This window comes from Astatotilapia calliptera, chromosome 3, assembly GCF_964374335.1.
Source record: "Astatotilapia calliptera chromosome 3, fAstCal68.1, whole genome shotgun sequence".
Taxonomy (NCBI): domain Eukaryota; kingdom Metazoa; phylum Chordata; class Actinopteri; order Cichliformes; family Cichlidae; genus Astatotilapia; species Astatotilapia calliptera.
This window is the reverse complement of record NC_137424.1, coordinates 70,279,771-70,302,701: the sequence shown is the minus strand read 5'-3', so window position 1 is coordinate 70,302,701 and position 22,931 is coordinate 70,279,771. Positions and strand designations below refer to the sequence as shown.

At 40.6% G+C, this 22,931-nt stretch overlaps 1 protein-coding gene and 1 long non-coding RNA gene across 2 annotated transcripts; both read right to left on the bottom strand.

Annotated features, from left to right (window-relative positions):
* Positions 1 to 3,534: 3,534 nt before the first annotated feature.
* On the bottom strand, positions 3,535 to 12,255 carry LOC145425764 (uncharacterized). Its single transcript, XR_013906503.1, has 2 exons — positions 12,157 to 12,255; positions 3,535 to 7,108 (listed from the first exon to the last, which is right to left on the bottom strand). It is a non-coding gene; the product is annotated as an uncharacterized LOC145425764 (long non-coding RNA).
* A 3,941-nt stretch (positions 12,256 to 16,196) lies between these two features.
* LOC145425733 (coxsackievirus and adenovirus receptor homolog) lies at positions 16,197 to 20,687 on the bottom strand. The gene is made up of 3 exons (XM_080299062.1): positions 20,551 to 20,687; positions 17,338 to 17,700; positions 16,197 to 17,104 (listed from the first exon to the last, which is right to left on the bottom strand). The coding sequence occupies exons 1-3, from the start codon at positions 20,621 to 20,623 to the stop codon at positions 16,920 to 16,922; spliced, it is 621 nt and encodes a 206-aa protein (XP_080155188.1). The 5' UTR covers positions 20,624 to 20,687; the 3' UTR covers positions 16,197 to 16,919.
* Between the last annotated feature and the right edge of the window lie 2,244 nt (positions 20,688 to 22,931).

Sequence of the window (22,931 nt, the reverse complement as noted above, 5' to 3'; positions counted from 1 at the left end):
GGGGCTCTTCAACTGGTGGGGGGGATGGTCACATCTTGCAGGAGCTTTCTTCTCATCAGGAACTCTCTGCAGGAGGGGGAGATACAGGAGAGGTGGAGGAAGATCTCAGCCTGGGCGTTTACCGTCTTATGTAGTCTGGAAGATGTGTGGATGGTGGGGTGGGTGCAGTTTTCTCTGTGGTGGGGTTGGGTGGACTGTCCAGGGCTCTGTGGAGCCGGGGGGCGCTACTGCACTGGGCCCCGGTCTGATGGGCCTGGGCCCCCCTTCCCTGGCGGGTCGCGGAGGGTGGGGGTGCCTACTGGGGTCAGCGGGGGAGCTGGCCCCAGGGAGGGGTTACCTGCCCCTCCCTTCCTTCCCTCCCCATCTCCAGCTGCCTCCCTCTTCCCGCTCCTCCACAACCACCCACACATGCAGGGCCTTGGAGTGGGGGTATGTCACCAGGGTGCAGAGGAGGCTACCCCCCCCCCCCCCCCCCCCCCGTCCCCTTCTGGCTGCCTCTGCCTCAATTTTATCCCACAACTTAGACATTCACATTATTCACACTCTCATTACACATACATATAGGATCTTGGGGGTGGGCACAATCACGGAGTCCAAATCACCATCAGGGTGTATACCTCACCCCTGACGTCGTTGCCCACCTCTCAATTTTAAATACACTTAGTCATTGAGGGCTAGCAGGAGGGACTATGCGCTTACCTGCTGCTCCTTGGCAGGTAGCTCCATGCCCTCCTGGGTTTTAATTGCACCTTAAAACACATATGCATCAACACTACAATGAGCGGGTGGAGGGAGGTTTGGAGTCTTCTCCCACCCCCATTCTCTGCGGCCTGCTGGAGCGGGAGGGCTAGTAGGAGGAGTTGGCCGTCCGACTGCGGTCTGGGGTGTGGGGCCTCCCTGCTGCTGCGGAGTCGGGGTGGTCTGCCTCTCCCCACCGCAGGGAAAAGGGTAACACCACCTGGGTCTGGGTGCAATTCCCCCCTCCAGGGGCAAGGGTACCTAGACCCGGTTTGTAGAGTACGCTTGGGGAGTGTGATTGTGTGTACAGCGTCTCTTTATGTCTGTCTCCACGTTGGTTGAGTGTGGAGTAAGTGCATATGAGAGCATGAGGGTGGGAATGGATGTTTGTATCTGTGGGTGCCTGTATGTCTGTGTCTATATGTCAGGTTGGGTATCAGACGCCACCTCTCTGGGGACACCTCAGGCCCTCCAAGGTTTGGAGGCCTATCTCCACCCACCACCACTTCCCCTGCCGGTGGCGGACTCCCTCAGGTGTCGGTGTGTTGGTGGTTCTTTGTGTCTGGGGGTGGGCGTCCGGGTACACACCGGCTCACTCCTTGGCGGCCGCTTGTCGGGGCCTGGGGCCTGGGGCTCGCTCGGGCCCCTTTGGAGGTGGGGTGCCCCCGGCCTCTCGGCCTGGGGCTCGGTCACTCAGGTACAGCTGGGGGCCGGCGGAGCTCACGGGCGCGTCACTGCAACTCCCCCTGACTTCTGCTCCGCGGCTGCTGGGCGAGCCCTCATCTGGGACTCTCCTCAGCTCTTACTGGGACAGTGGCGCAGCTGCCCCTCTGTTGGTCTTCCATGGTCTCTTGTGTTCTGGGGGCCTCTGGATGTCTGGAGTTTTGATCTCCTCCATACCTGCTTCACACCCTGGAGGACGGGGCTGTGGCCCCCCCACACTCCCTAGCAGATCATTACATGGAGAAACCTTTGGAATGCAAGCATGCTGATCCACACAGGTATGCACACATGGGTATTCACAGACGCGGACTAAAGCTTTCTTGGCTGCTGCCTCAAAGCACACTGTGCGCTGTCTATCTTGCGTGCTGCACAATATCGTTTATTATTTAGTAAATATTGATATCTATGACTAGCTAGTTTATTGTGATGGTGCTTTGTTTTCTCTATTATTATGTTGCTCTTTGTTGTTTGCTGTCTCCTCTGTTTGTTTTTTTTGTTTGTTTTTTTTTTTCTCCATACAGGTGACCCAGGAGTTCTTTTTTTTTTTTCTCTCTCTTCCCCCCCCTTCTCACCGTCTCTTCTCCCCTTTGGTTTTCTTTCTTTCTCTCCCCCTCTTTCTCTCATTCATTCCCCCTGTCCTATTTATTAAAAAAAAAAAAAAAAAAAAAAAATGACAAAGGATGAACTGAAGCTCTGCCATCACGTAATGTCGCATACTGCTGTTTCTGATGTCATTTAAGAAAAAAAAAATAAATAAATAAATAAATCTGTGTTTCCTAACAGCAGAGCAGAGCTGCTAAAATTCACATTTTCTTGTTGTTAGACCAACTTTTTATAAATAAATGTCATTTGTTATGTAGATCAAGCTGTTCTGTGAGTGCTGTCCAGTGCTATATTTGTGTGTATGAAATATTTTCTTACAACATCCTGTTTCACAGACAAATATGGTATTTCTTATTGTCTTAAACTTATTTTAATGGAACACAATCAAATATGAACACATTCATAACAGTTTTGCTTAAAGAGGAAATGTCTGTGAAACAGGATGATGTAAGAAAATATGATAAAATATTTAATCTACACAAAAAAGCATTGATTTCTTAATTTTGGCTTTGAGAGTTTAACTTTCTCAGTACCCAATAAAAAAACATTAAAATGTGATTACAGTCTATCATCTTATTCTGTTCATATTACATAATCCATCCATATTACAATTCGTAAAGTTTTTCATATTGTCTTGTAGTGAAAAATTAATATACATATTGTAACTTATATTGTAAATTTAGCAATTAACAACAACTATACATTGCAATTATTCTACATTGTGAAAAATATGTGGTATGCTCCTGATAAAATATTGATATGTCAATGATGTTTAAACTACTCTATCTCACTGAATACACCCAAGATATGACCACAATACAAATGTAGACAAAATAAATTATGACTCTTACAATGTACAAGGTTTCCTTTGACTTAACACTAAAACAATTCAAATCAGTGAAATTGGGCATAAGAAGTCATCAAATTTTGTTTAATTTTAGTTGTATTTTTATATAATACTAACACTCATTCACTTAAACAAACAAACAAACAAACAAACAAACAAATAAACAAACAAAATTATTAATAAGCACACTTTTAAGATCAACATGGGTTGAGCCAAAGTGCTGTACATAGTAGAGATAAAATTGTAAACATGCATAGAATATAAAAGACTAGTCGGATTAAAAGCTAGAGAGTACAAATGTGTTTTCAACCGGGTTTTAAAAATGTCGAGTGTTGGTGAAGACCTAATGTGAAGGGGCAGACTGTTCTAGAGTTTGGGTGTAGCGATCGCAAAAGCTCGGTCACCACTGTTTTTCCCTCTAGTTCTGGGCATTGTCAGAAGCAACTTATTTGCAGACCTAAGGGCTATTTGTTTTTTGTTTTTTTGTTAAAAGATCCGAGTGATAAGATGGAGCTAATACATTCAGAGATTTAAAGACAAACAGCAAAATCTTTAAGTCGATTCTGCGATGTACTGTCCCGAATTCGACAAGTGGCACAAAAACAAACCAATGGAGGCCCCAGTAGAGTGCAATCAGATGAAGAGTTTATTAAGAACACACGTGCGGGAAGAAGGACACAGCATCACATCTGCGGACTTCTTCTGCCAAAAATACACAGAGAATGGTTTATATATCATCAGGGTTTGACGCCCCCTCTTGCGTTCTATAACATATTTTTGTATTTCTAAGAACATCATTTGCATCTTGTACAGACAACGAGACAATTTTTACAGCTGAGTTCAGACACAGAAGTTCCTCTTTCTAACATCTTTTCCCAAATAAGACGATGATTTCAGGCCCTGGAGATACCCGTGGACTTGTCCTCCTGTTGACCCATCTTCTGTCACCTGTTACTAAGTAAACTCTTTTTTAAAAAAATTTTTTTATTAAAAGTTTTGTAATTATGACAGTCGTCCACATGGAAAAAAAAACAGTAAAAAAACCAAACAAACAACTCATGATCATCGCTTCTCTCTTCTCTCATGGTATGTTTAGACCAAACACAAATCCCTCTTTTCTCATGATTACATATAGAGATACAAAATTTGAGCCTCAGTCATCTTTATGGACCGCCAGCCTGTATCATTCAGCTTTGATATGGAAACAGAAAAAAATAGGAAGGGAAAAGTTTGTAAAATCAAAATTCATTCTATATCTCACAAATGTTAATTTCTGTGCAGATTGTACCTTCTTATTTTCCTTTGCCTTTGCTAAAAAATAACGTCTTATTGCAGATTATATTCTGCCACTGAGAACCTCATAAGCTCTTTTATAAAAAGGTACTTTAATTTAGCAATACACACAAACAAACAAACAAAAACAAAAACAAAAACAAAAAAAAAAAAAAAAAACCCCACCCCCCCAGAAAAAAACCCCCCAAACAAACAAAGATACTACGCTCTAACAATAACTTAATGGCACAGTGAAACCCGCAGATCTGCTCGGTCTGGGGGAGCTCCCCTCCACCTCTTTACAGGTCCCATGTCATTAGGTTTTTACTACTGTCCACTCAGCACTTTACAGTCCATCCCTGATCATATTCGGAAAGGGGTATTTCCAGTCTCTTTTTAAACTACCTTTAAAAAAACAAAAAAACGTCCTTAGCAGACCTTCCTTCTTCCAGTAGTTGCGTGAATATCTCATCCCACATTACCACCTTCAACAAATCTGTCCCACTTCCTCCAATTTTTATGAAATTGGTCCATTTTGAGGTTAAAAAAAAAAGTAAGTTTTTCCATTCTATATATTTCCTCCATTATTCCTATCCAATCTTTCTTTGTTGGGGGCTCTCTCTCCAGCCACCTCCTGGTAAGCGCTTTTTTGCCAGCTCCCAACAGGATGTTTATCAAGTTTTTGTCCTTTAAGGAGGCTGCTGATGGGATATCGCCCAAGTACACAGTACAAAAATCCAAATTTAGTTTGAGACCAGTCACCAAGTAAATTGATTCGACCAATTCACTCCAGTATGACAGGATTATTGGGCATTTCCAAAATATATGGAAATGATCTGCCATGTTTTCCCCACAGTTTCTCCAGCAGTGTCCATCTGTCAGTTGACCTTTTTGTTTGTATTTTATTTTGGGTGTTATAAAAATCCTAATAAAATTTTTCCACTCCTGTAATCATTATGAAGCTATAATTTGAGGTACAATAAAAGATACATTTAAAAAAAAGTTTTTGTACATTACATGGGGATTACAGGCATAGCAGCACTGAAGTAGTTCCCTGCACCATCCAGGTAACCTGGGTGTAAGCCAATATAGTTAGTGTTAAATGAATATTCAGATGGTTATGAATCATCTCTGGATAATTTCACTACAGAAAGATATGTTGAAGAAAACAGGTTAGAAATGTTCTGTGTGGTGTTGAGGACAAACATATTAATAGCCCAAAAGTTAGAAGAAGCAGTCAGTTTAACGATAATGTAATGCTTAATTTTAAATGAATAATAATTATTTTTAATGGGGTTTTTTTCTAACACTTATTCCAGAGTATCTATTGTCATTGTCAATTGTAACAGAGAGACAACACTGCCACCATGAGGTCACATTAAAACACTACTGGACACTCAAAGCAATTTAGTCAGTATGCCACATTTTCCCATTCACAAGTTTTTGTAACTTTCAGTGTCTGAGAATGTACAGAGAGCAACTTAGTAATCAGCATCTGGGCTGGATCAGACTGAAGCAGCCAGAAATCATCAAATTATTGGAATCAGAATCAGAATACTCTGGTCTAAGCTGCTGGGGGGACCAGTTAGAGACCAGCAGCTGGACATCAGTGGTTGGACTGGTGGACTACTTCAGTGAAGAGTAGACGACGTCTGGCTCTGGTTTAAAGTCTGAACACAAACACACACAGTTCAAACAACAGGAAACATGATTACAAGCTTTGTAGTTCAATCAAGACCTCCAGTCTCCACCTCTCTGCATCACACACAGTCTCAGTTCAGTCTTTACTGGGGACCAGCTCAGAAACAAATCACAGAGCTTCCATAGTGTCCACACTTCAATTGCTTAAATAAATTTCACACTCAACTCAAACCTGAAACAGACAGACCTTTAACAATTAGCTGGTCATGTGCATAAAATGGAATTAAAAAGAGATATAATTGATACTTCTAGCTTCTCTCTCTCTCTCTTTTTCTGTTTGTGTTCACTTGGTGAGCAGTCGGTGAGGCTTGAGACTGTAATGGTGAACATTGGTGTAGCAGTGAAATGAGATGTGGGTGTTTAACGTTTGACCAAGTGACTTGTAAACAGAAAATAAAAGAAGACCTAAAATTGAACCTTGTGGTACACCACAAGTAATGTCTATGATGACCACATTAGTTCCTTGTAGGAGTTGTGAATGAAAAAAAAAAACAACTGCTTTCAAACCATTTTTTTTAACACATCAGTCATTTTCATTGATTGTTTAAGAAAAGTGGGTTTTAATAATAAAAATAATATAATATATATAATAATATAATAAAAATCAAGAAAATTATAGGGAGGAGGAGGGTTATTCAATCAGGAAGAGCAGAGAATCAGTGATGAGGATGTGAGGGCAACTATTAATAACATGAAGAGTGGAAAAGTGGTTGGCACAGAAGAAATGCCTGTGGGGGTGCATATGTCAGTGTATGAACTTTTAACTGATTATTTGAAATTAAATGTTTGATTTGAACATTCACAAGTAGAACAAGTAGTAAGCAGACGTTGGACCTCATTTATTTATTTCTGACTAAAGAAATGTATTTACTAAATAAAAACTGACAGCTGAGTTATCTTTAAACAAAATGGGAGACATATCTCAAGACAAATGTGAAACTCTTATATTTAATTTTCATTCATTTTTTTTATTAACTTACAACAAATTGTTTAAAATAGTAGAAAAACAGCCACTTTTCTGAGATGAACAGTTTGATATCCTGAATTAAGTCGAGATAAGCTTAGCAAAAAGACTGGAAACAGTCTGGAAATATTCACTTGGCTGTGTCCAAAGTTAAAGGTAAAGAGCAGCTGTACCTCTGGTCCTCTTTGGTGTGACAGCTATTTCTCCATAACTGATGGCTTCTGTTCTCTTTGCTGAGTAGACGTCAGCTGAATCACTCTCTGAAACATACAGAAATAATTGCATGTACAATGGTACTGTTTTAGTATTATACTACAGCTGTGGTAGCACATTGTTATTTTGGTTTATTCAGATATTAAGTGTTAACCTTTATACACAGGTGTGGGTTTTCACTGTTTTTTTCCACCTCTGCTGAAAAACATTTGACCAGAATGAACCGGTGGGTGTTTCTGTGAACATGGCAGGCAGAAGACCACAAAAATGCCATCTTCTTTTAATGCAAACTGAGACGCTTCACCACAGAGCACAAAGCAAACTTGTTCTCACAACATGAACACTTCTGTTAGCCAAACCAGGACACACTGTGGTGAGAGGTCTCGTCGCTGTCAGACTACAGTTAACCGGTGTCAACAACAGGAAGTTGCTTCTGTGGTTTCGCATGCAGAAAGAAGTCAAAATAATTCATTGTATCAAAGTGGGTTAAGTGTCAAGAGTTTTGTCTCCTTAGCCATCTTAAGACATTGAATTATTCCTGCTAACAAGTTGTTTACTAAGTTACAATCAACAATGCTGTGGCACTTAACACTCACTTATAGTCCTGCCAAAAAGTCACAACACACCTGAAATTTTGTGCAGGTAAGGTGGACTTGAAGCTGAGCTAACACCATTAGTCACTGCCAAATGTGGTCCCAAAACCCGTAGACCTGCCACATGTGAACCAAACAATTCTGAGATATTTGATTCCTCCTAAAACATCACTGACAGCTGAACTGATGAACATGGTCATGAACACATGCTGTAATCAGTTTTAATCATTCACAATCATTGTGGCACAAGCCCTCAGCACAACAATGAATAGGTGATGCCTTCAGTATTTTATATAACAGTAGATTAGATGACAATACACACACATACAGACCCTTTCCAAAAAAATTTGAATATCATTTATCATATATCATTTATTTCCATAATTCCATTCAAAACATTAAACCTTCATAGGTTTAAGTGCCCACAACTTAAACAATTTCAAGTTGTACCTACATCATCATAATAAATGTTGTTCCAGGTTCAACATTGCAAGTGACCAATCACATTGTTGTGACGTCCCCCTTTTGTGCCTTTGAAAAATACTGCCTTAAAAAAAATCTTAGTTGTTTATTTGTACATAATTTGGGATTCCAGCTCATGAAACCCACAAAAACAGGATTTCAAAAATTAGAATACTGTGAAGACATCAGCCCAAATTTTACAGGGCATGGATGTTTTAAACTGAGTGTCACACACAACTCATCTACTAAACTCAAAGCACCTGCACAGGTTTTCCCAGGTGTCATTGAATTGTCTTACTTTGATCCAGTTGTCTCAGTTAGGTTCAATATGGAGAAGACTGCAGACTTGACAACTGGCCAGAAGAGCATCATTGGTACCCTCCACATGTGGATGGGTAAGCCACAAAAGTTCATAGCAAAGGAGGCTGGCTGTTCACAGAGTGGTGTCCAAGCATATCAATGGAAAGTCTAGTGGAAGGGCAAAATGTGGCAGGAGAAGATGCACCAGCAGAAGAGATGACCGTGGCCTCCAGCGGATTATCAAACAGAAGATTCAAGAATCTAGCAGAGATCCAGAAAGAGTGGAATGGGGCAGGAGTCACAGCTTCAAAACCATTTCTGAGCCTGAGCCAACGTCGGATGCTACTCAACTGGGCCAAGGAGAAGATTGACTGGGCTGTTGGCCAGAGGTCATAGGTCCTCTTTCCCAATGAAAATAAAGTGTGCCTTTCATTCGCAAATCAAGGTCCAAGTTTTTGGAGGAAGATGGGTGAATATCCACAGTCAGCCATGATTTTGAATGCAATGTACGGTGCAGGTGTTGGTAAACTCTGCTTTCTTAAATCTGAGGTCACAGCAACAGTCTACCAGAATGTTTTATGAGGACTTCATGATTCCTTCTGCTTAGGATCTGTATGGAGATGCAGATTTCATCTTCCAGCACAACCTGGCCCCTGCCCATACCGCAAGAAGAACCAAAACCTGGTTTGACTGCCATGCCATCATAGTGCTTGACTGGCCAGCCAACTCACCGGACGTTGAGAATCCCATTGAGAATCTATGGGGGTATCAAGAGGAAATGAGGTCCACCAGACCCAAAAACAAAGAAGAGCCGACAGCAAACACCAAGGAAACCTGGGCTTCCATAACTCTCAGGCAATGCCACAGGCTGATTGCCTCACTGCCACGGTGCATCGAGGCATTGGTTAAGACAAAGGGATTCCCAACCAAGTATTGAAGATTGACATATCATTGTGAAATTACCACATTCTGATTGACTTGATGTGGTCCTAATTTCTTTCTTTATTTTTCCTGCAAAAACTGAAAAATAAATGGCGATGTCTTCACAGTATTATAATTTTTTGAAATCCTGTTTTCGTGGGTTTTATGAGCTGGAAGCCCATATTATACTTGAAATCATTTAAATTGTGGGCCCTGGATCTACAATCTATGAAAGTTTAACGTTTTGAATGGAATTATTGAAATGAATAAACTTTTCCATGGTATTCAAATTTTTTGGAAAGGGTCTGTATATGGGCTGATGGGGACACATGTGAAGGATGTTTTATCTAAAATAGGATGTTTTACCACTGGGGCCGCTGCAGACTTTATCTTTCACATCTGCTCCAGTTGTGTTTTGAGCCCTTGGTATGCCTCTATTTTCTTGTGGTCCTTCTTCGTGATGTTTCTGTCCACTGGGATTGTCACATCTATTACATCTATGGTCTTTTGCTCGTTATCAACCTGGTTGGTTGGTATCAGGTCTCACAGGACCTTAGCCCTGTTGTTCTCAACCACCTTTTGGGTGTCTCCCATTGGAACTTGGGAACCTCTAGTCCATATGAGGAATAGATGTTCCTGTATACTATCCTAGCAGCTTGGCTGTGCCTCTCTGTGTACCATCTACCAGCTTGCATCTTACATCCTGCTGCTATGTGCTGGATAATCTCTCGGGCATGTTTGGTGGACTCGCTGGTGGACACCTCTGTGCATGAGGTGTCCACCATGTGCACATCTATGGGAGCCATCTCTTCTTGTGGCCTGCTTGTTATTCCAGCTTGTTATCTGATGACGAGTAGGACCTATTTAGGACTTATATCTACCACTCAGTTGGCTTATCTTCTGGAAATATTTGGCTCTGACTGATCTCTTTATCATGGTTCCTGTTGGACAGTGGATATGCATTTAGTTGCAGCTATTCTGTTTTTCTCTTTGTCTGTATGCCTTCTGGCAACTCTACTCTTCAGTTCAGATCACCCTCCCTTTCTTGGAAACCATTTGGTAATGGTAAACGGACTGGTTCTTACATAGAACTTTTGTACTCTGAGTATTTTTGAAAAAGTTGCTTCATTCACTGATTGAAATTGATTTTTTGGATTCTTTTGTACATAAATACTTTGTATCTGACATTTACACACATTTATACTCTGATGGATGTGTAAGAGAGCATTCCATAGCGACTCTTTGTGAGTAAATTAAGAAGTTGAGGATAATACATAACCTTGGTATATTCTGAACTTAATGATGATATGTGCGAGTGCAGAGGAGTTGTTTCCCAGCATTTTCTACAGTTACATTCTAAAGTTGATGGTTTGAGCATTTGATGCGATCTACATTGACTGTCTGAGGCAGTGGTTCCCAAACTTCTTTTGCTAGACCCCACCTTGTTTTACAAGAAAAATATTCGCCCCCCACCCCCCGCGTCAGCGAACACGCACGCACAAACACATTCTCCAACCACACACACCCATATTTTGCTCCATTGCTGTTTATTTCACACCTCAAACATTTAGTAAACAATTAAGTAAATACAAGTAATCTGCAGGTAATAAGAAAATAAACTACTAACTCTTTTACACTACGTCCACACCTACACAGGTATTTTTGAAAACGCAGCTGTTTCGTCCACACTGTAACGTGCGGTGGAGATGAAGCCAGCCATGGAGGTGTGCAGGTGGATAGCGAATGAGCAACAGCTTCTGACTTTCCAAAAAGTACTCATTTATTTACAATATCAAAAATAAAAGTGCTACCTCTACCACACATTACTAAAGAGCACAATAGTCCGCGTACACATGGGAGCATCCATTACAGGAGGAGGGCGAAGAAGAACAAAAAGGGGTTGACATACCAGTCATGAGTCAGGAGGCGCCGCCATGTGGTCATACACTGCATTACAATAGCAACTGTTACAACACGTAAACGGCGTTTTGAATCACCGAAAACTGAGATTTTTTTTAAAATCCTTTTTTGCGTTCATGTGTGGACGAGCAATACAGGTCACGCAATGTCAAAGGTATGTGCCTTATTTCACATCACGCTGTGCGCCATGTCTTGCTCTGGGCTATTTGGACTCTTAACAAACACTATCCCCAATAGCACACTGTTTTCAGCCACCCACCAATCCGAGCCATGGTCTGAGTAACCCTCAAAACTCAGGCCACTCACAAACCAACTCTAGTCAGAACCGTCTTTGCACTACTTCCTAGCACGTTGCAACCTGTTCTATATTGAATGCCTTTATCTTGGTTTCTATACATTTCTCCTGTTTGTCATTTATTCCTGCTGTCTTACTGTTTAAATTTAATGCCTGCAGAATTTGTGTGGAGCACCACAATCTTGTTGAACATATATAGTGACAATAAAGGGCTATTCTTTTTCTTCTTTTTAGTCACAGTCACAGTTGTAGGTTGCTGCCTCTGCGACTTGGACCCTGAAATGTTAGGGAATGAATAAATACAAACAAATGGCTGATGATCTTGTCAAAACTCATTATTTGCATGAACAAACAACTTGTTATCTTTAAGAACAAAATAATTATCTTGTTAATTTCAAGTTCTAAAATTATGGGGATGTAGCCAATAAAGTCTAATAACCAATAAAAATCCCAACATTCCCATCAGCTTCATGCTTTTTAGGAAAGGTTAGCATGCTACCCACATAGTAAACATAATTAACAAACCTACCTACCTAACCAAACATAACCGAAGTTCCGGGCTGTAGAAATAGACCATGATAAAGACAAAGAAAAGCAGCTTTACCTCTCATATTTGAATTGTCTTGTTTCTTGTTGATGATGATTTGCCCATAAGTGACCTCATCTGTTGTCACTGCTGAGTGGTCTTCAGCACTCTCTGCAGAATGAAACACACATGGAAGACATCACTGTAGGTCATAAAGTTGATAGCAGAGCTGATTGTCTGTGACTAAAGATGCAAGTGAATTTACCAAATTCTGCTATCCTTGGTGTAGGACACCAGTAGATATATTATTGAACTTCTAGAAGTGTGTGTGTGAGATTGTGATCTAGTAAAGCCTCTAAGAATGTGAATGCTGAGCATCATCATGACCGGGTCTGGTGGTTCAATCTGTGGCTGCTGGTACCAGAAGAGAAGTGGGTAAGAGAAGTAAGAGTCTCACCTTCAGGTTTCCCGTGAACTGATCGTCTCACCAACAGAACTAGTAACACAAGACACACTGATCCAACACATGACAACACAGAGAGAACAACAGGAGAAGGTGATGGACGAAGAGTGATGGAAGTGGAATCAGGAGGGGGTGTGGATGTAGGTGGAGGTGTGGTGGTTTGTTCCCCTAAAATAAAGCAAACACAGTCATTAAGTTGTCGTCACATTGTGAATGTTGAAAGCTGCAGAAACACAGACAGGTGAGTGTGTCACCTGTGACAGTGATCCAGCTGGATGGAGACTCTCCATGACCGCTGATGTCACACTTGTAGAGGCCTTCATCAGACCTGGAAACATGCTGGATGGTCATGTGACCTGTAGGCTGCTTCCTGATGAGGGAGCCATCTTTATAGAAAGCAGCTGGGAGGTTGGAGGGAGTGGTCTTTGTTTTACAGAGCAGAGTGACGTCATCTCCCTCCATCACAGGGAGGACAGGACTCTGCAGGATCACTGATCCACCTCAACACAGAGACAAACTACAGCATTTCATCCATTTACACACAGCTTCATCAACACTAACTCCACACACTCAGCTTACCAGTGACTGTCAGGTTAACCATGTTACTGATGGGACCCTCTCTGGACCCACACCAGTAAACTCCACTGTCCTGTTTTAAGATGTAGTTGATGTTACAGGAAGAATTAGCTAAAGTAGCTGGATCTCCCCAGTCTCTTCCACACTGAGTCCTCTGTTGTTTGCTTGTGTTTCTCCTCAGAGTCCATCCAGCAGAGCTGTCGTCCTCCTCACAGCTCAGAGACACAAAGTCTCCTTTAAAGAACTGAGAGCTGCTGGGACTCACAGTCAGACGAGCTGTGAGGGTTACAATGAAAAACTGATGATCTGTTAATCCATCAACCCAATCAGGTCATATCAGTGAGCATTTCTCAGGTTTAAACTGTGACAGAAGAAGGTTACTGACCTTGGTTTGTTGTGCAGCTCAGCAGTGAGATCAGAACTAAAGAGAAATGACACTCAGGTTGATTTGAGGTGAACATAAAGAACAACTCCACACAAACAGCTGACAAACACACAAACTCATCACTCTCTGATATTCTCTGGCATCCACATATGTGGACATAACATTTCGGGTTATTTAGACCAAAATACTCAATTTTGCTCTACATGGGCCTGATATCCACTTACGAGGACATTATACTGCTACTGTTCTATCAACATTTTAAACAAATATCCTATGTGGCTCTTATTTTTCTTAAAAACAAAAATAAGGTAAAAAAAAATCTGTTAATTCTTTGTTTTTACATTCATCGGGCCCCAATATGCCCAAATATCAAAGAGAAATTAAAAATGCATGCTGTGGAAGAGTTCGGGTCTTAGCAGGTTAAGTTACGTTCGGACAACAAACGACTGAAAAAGTAAATCCCACAAAGTTATGTGTCCACTGTGTAGCTGTGTTGATATAATGAGTGAATGATTTGATCTTTTCACTGCCTGCTGTGTTTCCTCGACTCCTGAGCAAAGATAAAGAGTCAGTTCAGACCTGCAGTTGGTCCTCGTGGTGTTTTGAACTTGAATTCAGCCTGATTTGTTTTTCATGTCTTCTCCTCCATCATCAGTTATCAGGAGAGCAGACAGTCAAAGTACAAGAATTCAAACAAACACAGAGATTCTACTTACAGAGCAGACACAGCACAGATGTTTCCTTCATCGTCCTTCTCACTCATTTGAGCTTTTTTTCATTTCTATCACTGACACCAAGTAAAGCCCGCCCTCTTGCTCTGAGCACCAGCTTTCTATTGGTTCAAACACAGTGGGTAACTAAATGCAAGATATAAACTATAAACACGTATCTTTTAATGCAATGAGATTGCTCAGACATTTGGCAATTCACACAGCTGGATAGAACAATCAGAAACAAGTAAGATGTCCTCTGCTCTCAGTGATCTCCAGTTTGGTTGATGAACAAATCATGTCCATGTAGTGGACGTCCCCCTCAGTGAGAGAGGCAGATATGAGCTGAAACACAGGAATCAAACCAGGGACGCTGCTGTTATGGAGCTGAACTGGAACCATTCAGACACTGAGGCCCTCTGAACACATTTTAATTACAGCTGTGCAGAGACACACTGATGACTGACTGGAACACTATGATTCACATTTACATGAACACCATCCTCACACATGGTTCATATATGACCACTAGAGGGAGATGTTGGACTTTAAACACTAACATGGATACAAGCAGATCATCAAATTGAGGTTTCAACACAACTGAGTTTGATGCTCTTTGATGTTTGCACAAGTACACGAGCCTTAATATACAAGGGAAAATGTCTTCTGAAACATCTGTTGGGTTTTCTTTGTCAAACTCTTCTAAACTCATACTCACACATGGTTTATATTTGGCCACTAGAGGGAGATGTTGGACTTTAAACACTAACATGGATACAAGCAGATCAGCACAATCACTACAGCTGAGTTTTAATGATTACAGAAGGCCTTTTATTTTTGCACAAGTATGTGATTAGCACAATTATGAAAGGAAACGTTGTCTGCTGGAACACCTGTTCTTCTAATCGAGTTTTCTTTGTCAAATTTATCTTAAATTGAACAGTATTGTTTACAGCAGGGGTACATAACTCCAGGCCTCGACAGCCAGTGTCCTGCAGGTTTTAGATATCACTCTGGGTCCACAAACCTGAATCCAATGATTAGTTCATTGCCAGGCCTCTCGAGAACTGCAAGACATGTTGAGGAGGTAATTTAGCCATTAAGCCCATTGTGTTGGATCAAGGACACATGTAAAACCTGCAGGACATCAGCCCTTGAGGCCTGGAGTTGGCCACCCCTGGTTTACACCTACACATTTTTATATTACTTTTTCTAGTATTTTTCTAAACATATATTATTATCAACAGCTGGAGCTAAAAATATATAATATATAAAATAAAAAATACACTCAACTGCATCATCACTATTTACCTTAAACTGTTTGAAAGGAGATCAACACAATGTCTTTATGAATCTTGATGACCTTCATGAAGAACATCTCTTCCTTTTAGCCAGACCTTCCCAAAGTGTGTTGATGTTAATGGCCAGAGGGAGTGTTCGCCCAGGGCGCCAAACAGGCTAGGACTACACTGGGCTCGCCCCCTAACTAACATAAACAGATACTAGAATGTTTTCCTGCTTTATTTTTCCAATGTGTGCCTTATTTCTTCTATCCTCCTACCTATAGCACAGAATTCAATCTCAATGCCGTCTTTGTAAAACCAAAAACTAAACAAATAAAATAAGAACGCAGGCAAAACAGAAATATCTTATATATATTTATTTGGCTGTTAGGTGCAGCAGGGTATGTACTGGTTAAGGTAACCTGGCTCCTTCCCTTAGATCCAGTCAAACTCTGAGGTCATGTTGTGAGCTGCTAACTTCCGGGTCATCTGCATCTTATCACACTGTACATCTTTCATTTTAAAGTTAACAGAAAATTTTTTATTTGTCTAATTATATGATTTCTAGATGTAATATTTAAAATAATATAGGTCTGGTCTCTGATGGGCGCCAACTAAATGCTGAACGCATAACCTGGCCCAGTTTACACTTCAAATACCCTCTCAACTCTGTTTTTTATATGAAAACTTGAAGGCTTGTATATCTTTTAGAGTTTCTGTTTATTATGTGGGTAAAAACAGAATATGACATGGTCATGGTGATTGGACACATGCACAACAATTCAAGGTGAAATAAAAATAAAATAAAACCGGCATCACCAGTTTCACGAAGTCAGAAAGCCTCTGATTAAAATAATACTACTAATAATTACAGCCACAGAAAATGTAAAGAAAAACAGCCCACATCCATTAAGGACTAACATATGTGAAACTTTCTCAGTGAACAAATTAGCATAAAAAAATTATATAGAAATAAAGCAGAAATATATGAAAAGCTTTTGGATTATTTAAAATGAAGTAACAATTGGACAGTAACAGACTGAAGAGTCTCCTTCATGGAAGGTAAAGTTCAATGAAGCCTGTGCTTCCCACTGAATGAATCGTTCCAGGTCAAAGGAAGGAAATGTCGGACTCTGCAGCTACAATGAAATGTGTTGGTTTCATTTTAATGTAATTACATTTAAAAATTGGTCAAAAAAGTAACATTTGATCAATGGATTCTTAATGCTTTCAGACAGATATTAACTGTCTATAATGCAATGAACTTTTTCTTTTCTTTAGATGTAAAATGTAAATCCAAACTAAAATCTGGACGTGTCTGACAGGTACCTGATAGATGTTTAGTGTTATAGATTTCTGTCTTTCAACATGTTCAGTGACAAGACTGAAAATAAAAGCACAAGAATCACAGTTAAGCTGACATTTCAAACAGGCTGAGATTCAACGGGAGGCTGGTATGAATCCTGACTCTGCTGTTGTTCATGTTTTCTGTAGATCAAGAATCCAACAACAGCAGCAACAAGAAGCACAGCAGAAACTGAAAGACCAGCGATCAGTCCAACAGGTCCAGCCTCCTTCCCTCCAACCTCTGTGTCTCCTCCTGTCTGACCTGCAGGTGAGAAACAGGTGTGAGGTGTCAGCTGTCAGGTAGGTGATGAGTAAAGAACAGAACAGAATCCATTTCCTCTTCAAACTGCTGTCAGACATTATCTACTGCACTCTGATCACATCACTCAGACCAGCTGCTTTCTACAAAGTCTCATCAACAACATCTTTAGAAACAAACATCAACAACCAGGAAGCAGCTTCACCTCTGATCACACACACACTCTACTCACTCACCTGGAGGATCAACACTCAGGTAGATGCTGCTGATGGGCTCATTATCTAAAACACCTCTCTTCCTGCGCTTTGCTTCTCTTTGGACGACACGACACTCGTATGTTCCAGTATCATTAACCGTCACATCCTTCAGAATCAGAGACACGTCTCCATCCTTCATCTGTCTGTCCTGCAGATCCACCCGGTTCTTAAAAGATGGATGCTGTTCGTCTGGATTGAACCTCTTATCCCGAAACAGAAGCACATATTCTTCCCCCAGGTCAGCTCTGCTCCACTCTACAATAATAATGACGTTGTTGTTTGGAGCTCGACTTGGCAGAGTGACGTTCTTCTGTCCAGATTTAGCTGGGATGATTTTCTGATCTGAAAGAGGAGAAAAGAAGTAAAAAGTTTAAAGAAGAAAAAACACACAGTCTCTGCATGCTGCCTTTATGGAGCTACAGCTGTTTGTATACACTGAACTAAAAGCTTTGTAGCTGCATACTGACTCCTGACACTACAACACATCACACTGATACACACAAAGTGTCATTTATGTGTCCATCTGATAAAGGTTTCTGTTGGGACAGCAGGGGGAGACAGGTTTTGACTCAGATGCCCTCCAGTGTAGTCCATCAAAATCCTGACTGTGCATTAGTGGAAGTGGATGACACAGGAATCTGTGACTGCAGAGACATTTTCATTGTTCTTCACACTCGTTTTCACTTCAGCTCTTTTTATGTTAGATCTGCTCTCTTCTCTCCGGCTGGCTGACGAACCAACAACAACACGAGCAGGAACGAACCACAGACCGGTTGTATCACATACTTTGCACAGCTGACAGCAGAGCTCTCTGCATGCAGACAGTCCCTGAACAGTGGCTGCACCGCCTCTGCTGGACTGTAAACTCCTCTTTACACATATTCTTCTCACAGAGAGAGTGGATGGAGTTTGTGTTAACATCACACAGACTCCTCCCAGCCTCATGCTGCAGTAGGTAGAGGTACAGGTCACAGCTGTAGCTGTAGTTGGTACCTAGAGTGGCACCTACAGATGCCACTATTATTTGCTGCAGCAGTTGCCTCTATTTGGAGATGATGCCACGATCTGCTGAGCAGAAAGTCGTGCTATGTGATTAAGCGTTTTTCAGGAAACTGCTGTAAGGTTGGGGTTTTTTTTACTTCTCTTTTTGTCCAGCAAAATCAGAATGTCAACACTGCAAATGCCTCGTGCCCCTCACAACTTAAGAAGCACCCGGGCAAGTCAGTGCGATCATTTATTAATCTACTGATCTGTGTCTGTGATCGTGAACATGTTTCATGAAAATTTACATTAATATACACACAGCAGGAAATATTTCTGCTTTACCTGCATTGTTTTGTTTTTTCTGGACAGATAAATATGTGTTTATTCTGTTTCTAACTGGAAAGCTTTTGCATGCTTTGAAGTATTTAGTAAAGGAGTGTGCTGGATATCTTCCATTTTTTAGGAAGGTACAGCCTCTCCATTCAAAACTATTGTACATCCATGCATGTACATGTTCCTGTGTGCCATGTCTAATTATTTAAGAAAGAACAAAACCTGATCATCTAAACAAGTTTGTTCTTTTACGTTTCAGTTTGTCTTCAGTTCTCTTGCAATAAATAAGTTTTATTTGAGACTAAATAACTAAATAAATAATAGCACACAGATTACATGAAATATAACTGTTATACTTTTACTTGAAAAATACATGAATGACATTTCATTATCAAAACTGATTTTTGGCTCTGTGCAACGTTATCTGCTATACCAAGGTTTACATATGACACTATTTCCTTTAGGATTCATAATGTTTTCTGATTCTTTCCAGTCAGAGACGATCAGTATCGTGTCAGTGATTATCAGCTTTCTTTGCTAACCCTTTCCGCTTCAGCCTCAGTGTGCGCTCACAAAAAGTGTCTGGTTCACGTTTCATTCTTCTTTCTTAGAAACTATTGACCATCACTTTCTCCAACCAGAGACATCAATATAACGATCAAAAGCATTATTATTACTGTTATTATTATTATTTACTTGTGAGAACAAGATATAGTTTATGCTGCTACTGTCTGACTCTTAAGGATATTACTAAGGTAAACACATTAATTCATATTCCTTCAGCAGATAATCAGCGTCATACAAAGTGCTTACGCCAAAGAAAGTCATCAGAGAAAATAGAGATTTTTGTTCAGAAAGTTACCATGGCGATTAAAAGAGCCACCTTCATGAAACTAAAAACTGACTCGAGTTAACTTGCCAACTTCTTAATCTTGCTTCAGAGTCACATCCTTCTCTACAAAACATATCACACTATGTGAGTGCGCCACAGATAGTTTCTGAGTGCTGACTTGAGCTTATGCTATCCTTTTTTTGGTACCGCAGTTGATTCTCACCTACAGGCCAGTGGACACTCTTTCAATGATGAGGATGTGCACATCCTGGAGAGGAAGGAACGCTGGTTTGACCGCGGCGCGGAGTCAAGGAGGCCATTTACATGAAAAGGGAAAGATCATCTCTGAATCGAGGAGGGGGCCTAAGGGTACATCTGTCACCATCTTACAGCCATTCCCCAACTCTCTGTGAATGGTACTCATGGCCATTGTTCATTGGTCTGATCACTGGCTATGACAAATGCATATTAATGTTTAAGAAAGTGACCTCCCAGCCCATTGTTCATTAGTGGGCTGGTTTCTGTGATTGTACAAATGTACTGTTTATAAGGTTGGAGAAACCTGCAGTCAGCTGAGACTGAAGAACTTGGATGAGTAACGAAACGTTTCTCCCAATGAAAACGTTTTGGGATTGTAATTTCACTGTGGAACTTTTCTAGCATTGATACTTATGGAATAACCGACTATGCCACAGGGCGACAAACTAGCATGGAGTCCATGGAGTCCATGGGTGAGGCCTCCACCGTAGCTCGGGAGCAAAACAAATTCTGTTTTCCTTTCTTTACCGACAACTGCTAATTAACAGTGGTTAGCTCAGGGCTGCTGCCATCCCAGATTTAAGATTAAGATTACAAATTTTAAACTTTCACTAATGTTTACAAGCACTGCCGCCATCTTGGATTGTGAACTCGGGCTTCTTTCACTTTCTAAAGTTGAACGTAATCGTGAAATTTCCCACAGAAAAATTAAACACGATTACAAACATCATTCCTTCTGTTTATCTCTGTGGGGGGGTTCTTTAGTTTCAAAAGTTAAATCTCACCTGCTGAGACAAACACGAAGACGCCGACCAACAGCGAAATGGAGCAAAGCGGAGCATATGTTGGAGGAGCCATTTCCGTATTTAGCTAATGTGGGTTCTCCAGGTAATGAAGTCATGTGACTTACCTTATTTTAAGGCACGTGACTCAGGTACGACCCAATAAAAAGTACAAGCGCTAAGACCCAAGTAACACAGTGGTCCGCTAACAACCAGCTAACCACGGATCATGAGGCAAAAATCCCCACAGGTTCTGAGGAGCTCCTGCAGGTTGATGGCAGTAACGGGGGAATGTCTGCTACAGTGGGAGTCACACTGGCTGTTCAGCGACCCCCTGGCAATCACCTGTTGCTAGGGAAAAATTCCCTAGTAACAATTTTCCGACAGGATGACAAAATTCTCCCAGTAATTATTGTGGTTGCTAGCATACTGCTGCAGCTGTATTTGAACGGAAGTGATGGATTTGTGGACAAACACTACGCACTTACTCCCCGATCTGTAACGAACGTTAAAAATGACAGGAGGAGAAAACAGTGTTTCCTGTAAAAAGTAAAAGTTGGACTTACTTAAACACATTACATTGTGTAGCGCTGAGGCACAACATTTACTTTGACAAACCGTGTTAATCCTTTGGTTTGTGGGTCACTTTTTTAGAATTTCATTAAATCTATTAATAAACGAAAAATCACTACTGACAAATTTGCCCCAAGAGGATTTCTAAAGTAGTTCTTATCAAAGCGATTTAGGTTAAAGTGGTTATTTAGTTATTAACTTGATGCTGACAAACTTCAGTCAGACAGGTTTGATTGAAAGTCAGAGACACTTGTATATTTCTGTTTGGGAAGTGCGATGGATGTAAGCAATATTTTGGAACATGTTACCATAATAACAGTATAGTAGTATATTATAGTAAACGAGTAATGTAATGGGTTTAAACTTTGCTTTTTGTTGCACTGTTTTATTTTGTGTTCTAAGTAGGATTGGGATTTGTGTTAGTGTGTGGGACTGTAGCCTCATGTTTATTTTAACTGGTAATTATATGAAAATGCGTTTCAGGTCACGTGACAGAGTAACACCTATCCTAAAAATTGTATAATAAATTAGTTTCTCCAGTGAGTAATTAAGTAACATTACTGCATTACTGTCCCCACTAATGGAGACTCTGAAAAGAATAAGCAGAAGAGAATGGACTGATGGATGGATGGATGGACTGATGGATGGATGCCCTCTAATTAGGTATTTGAAACAGAGCAGTATATTTCCACCTGTCTCCACATATGAACATGTACTTAGCACACACAGTAGCACTAACAACTCCAGATCTATAAGTTTGCCTGCTGCTTTAAAAAGTAAACTGGAGATTTCCAGCTGACCCGCCTTAGCAGCTATAAATTTCCTGGTAATTAAAAATTACTAAGAAACTTTGTAAGTCACACTGCACTATAATTAACAAATGTGATGGCATCGGCCACACATGGGTAAAATCGTTCATTCACTTCATTAGTGTGGTTTACAGTTATTTCACTAATATAATTCAGTAATGTCTGTACGTAACTCTAACAGTGATATTATGAAGCACAGCTATAATAGCATTGTGTGATTTTTCTAAAAATGTTTCCGTTATATGTATATATATAGGTGGCTGTTTCCTGTCTGAGCAAAAGGCGTGGCCAAGGACTGAGGACTTTGAAAACACAATGCCTGCTCAGCAGCACCAATAAAGTGCTTGTCATAAACTCTTTTTATTTTTCTTCTTTTTTAAGGTTTAGTTGTGTTTTGTTGTGCTTGTTTTGTATTGGAGTTTGTTTGTTTTTTTGTTTATTGTGTGTAAATGGTTTGGGCAAACTACTATAAAGGTTATCCTGCTGTCTCTTTGTATTTAGGTTTTTGAGTGAAGTTGCATCTACTTTGTTTGGTTACATATTGATGGAGGCAGATGTGATGAGCCTAAAGGGAATAGCTGTAAGCTCACTTTTACAGTAATGCAAATACAATTTTGAGGATGATGTTTTGTTTGGTGTTAATGTCACTGAATCTAAAGACAATTATTTGTTTATTTTACTCTTGGAAACCACCTCCAGGTGACAAACCTACTGAACAGCCCATTCGTTGCTCGGTGTGGGGAAAAGAATCAGATTTCCCAATAATTTCATGGTGGGGTTTGGTTTGTGGTCTGGCTACAGAGCAAAGGTGCAGCCGGTTCTGGACATGGTTTTAGAGTAGGTTGGTTTTACACCTTCACTATTTTAGTATCTGCCAGAGAAGAGAGAGTGGTAAATCACATTACTGCAAGCTAACCAGTTTATCCTGCACTAAACTCCACTAAACTGAGTTTTGATGCAACCTTTAACCATTTGTCAAATGTACAGACTCAATATCTGGTT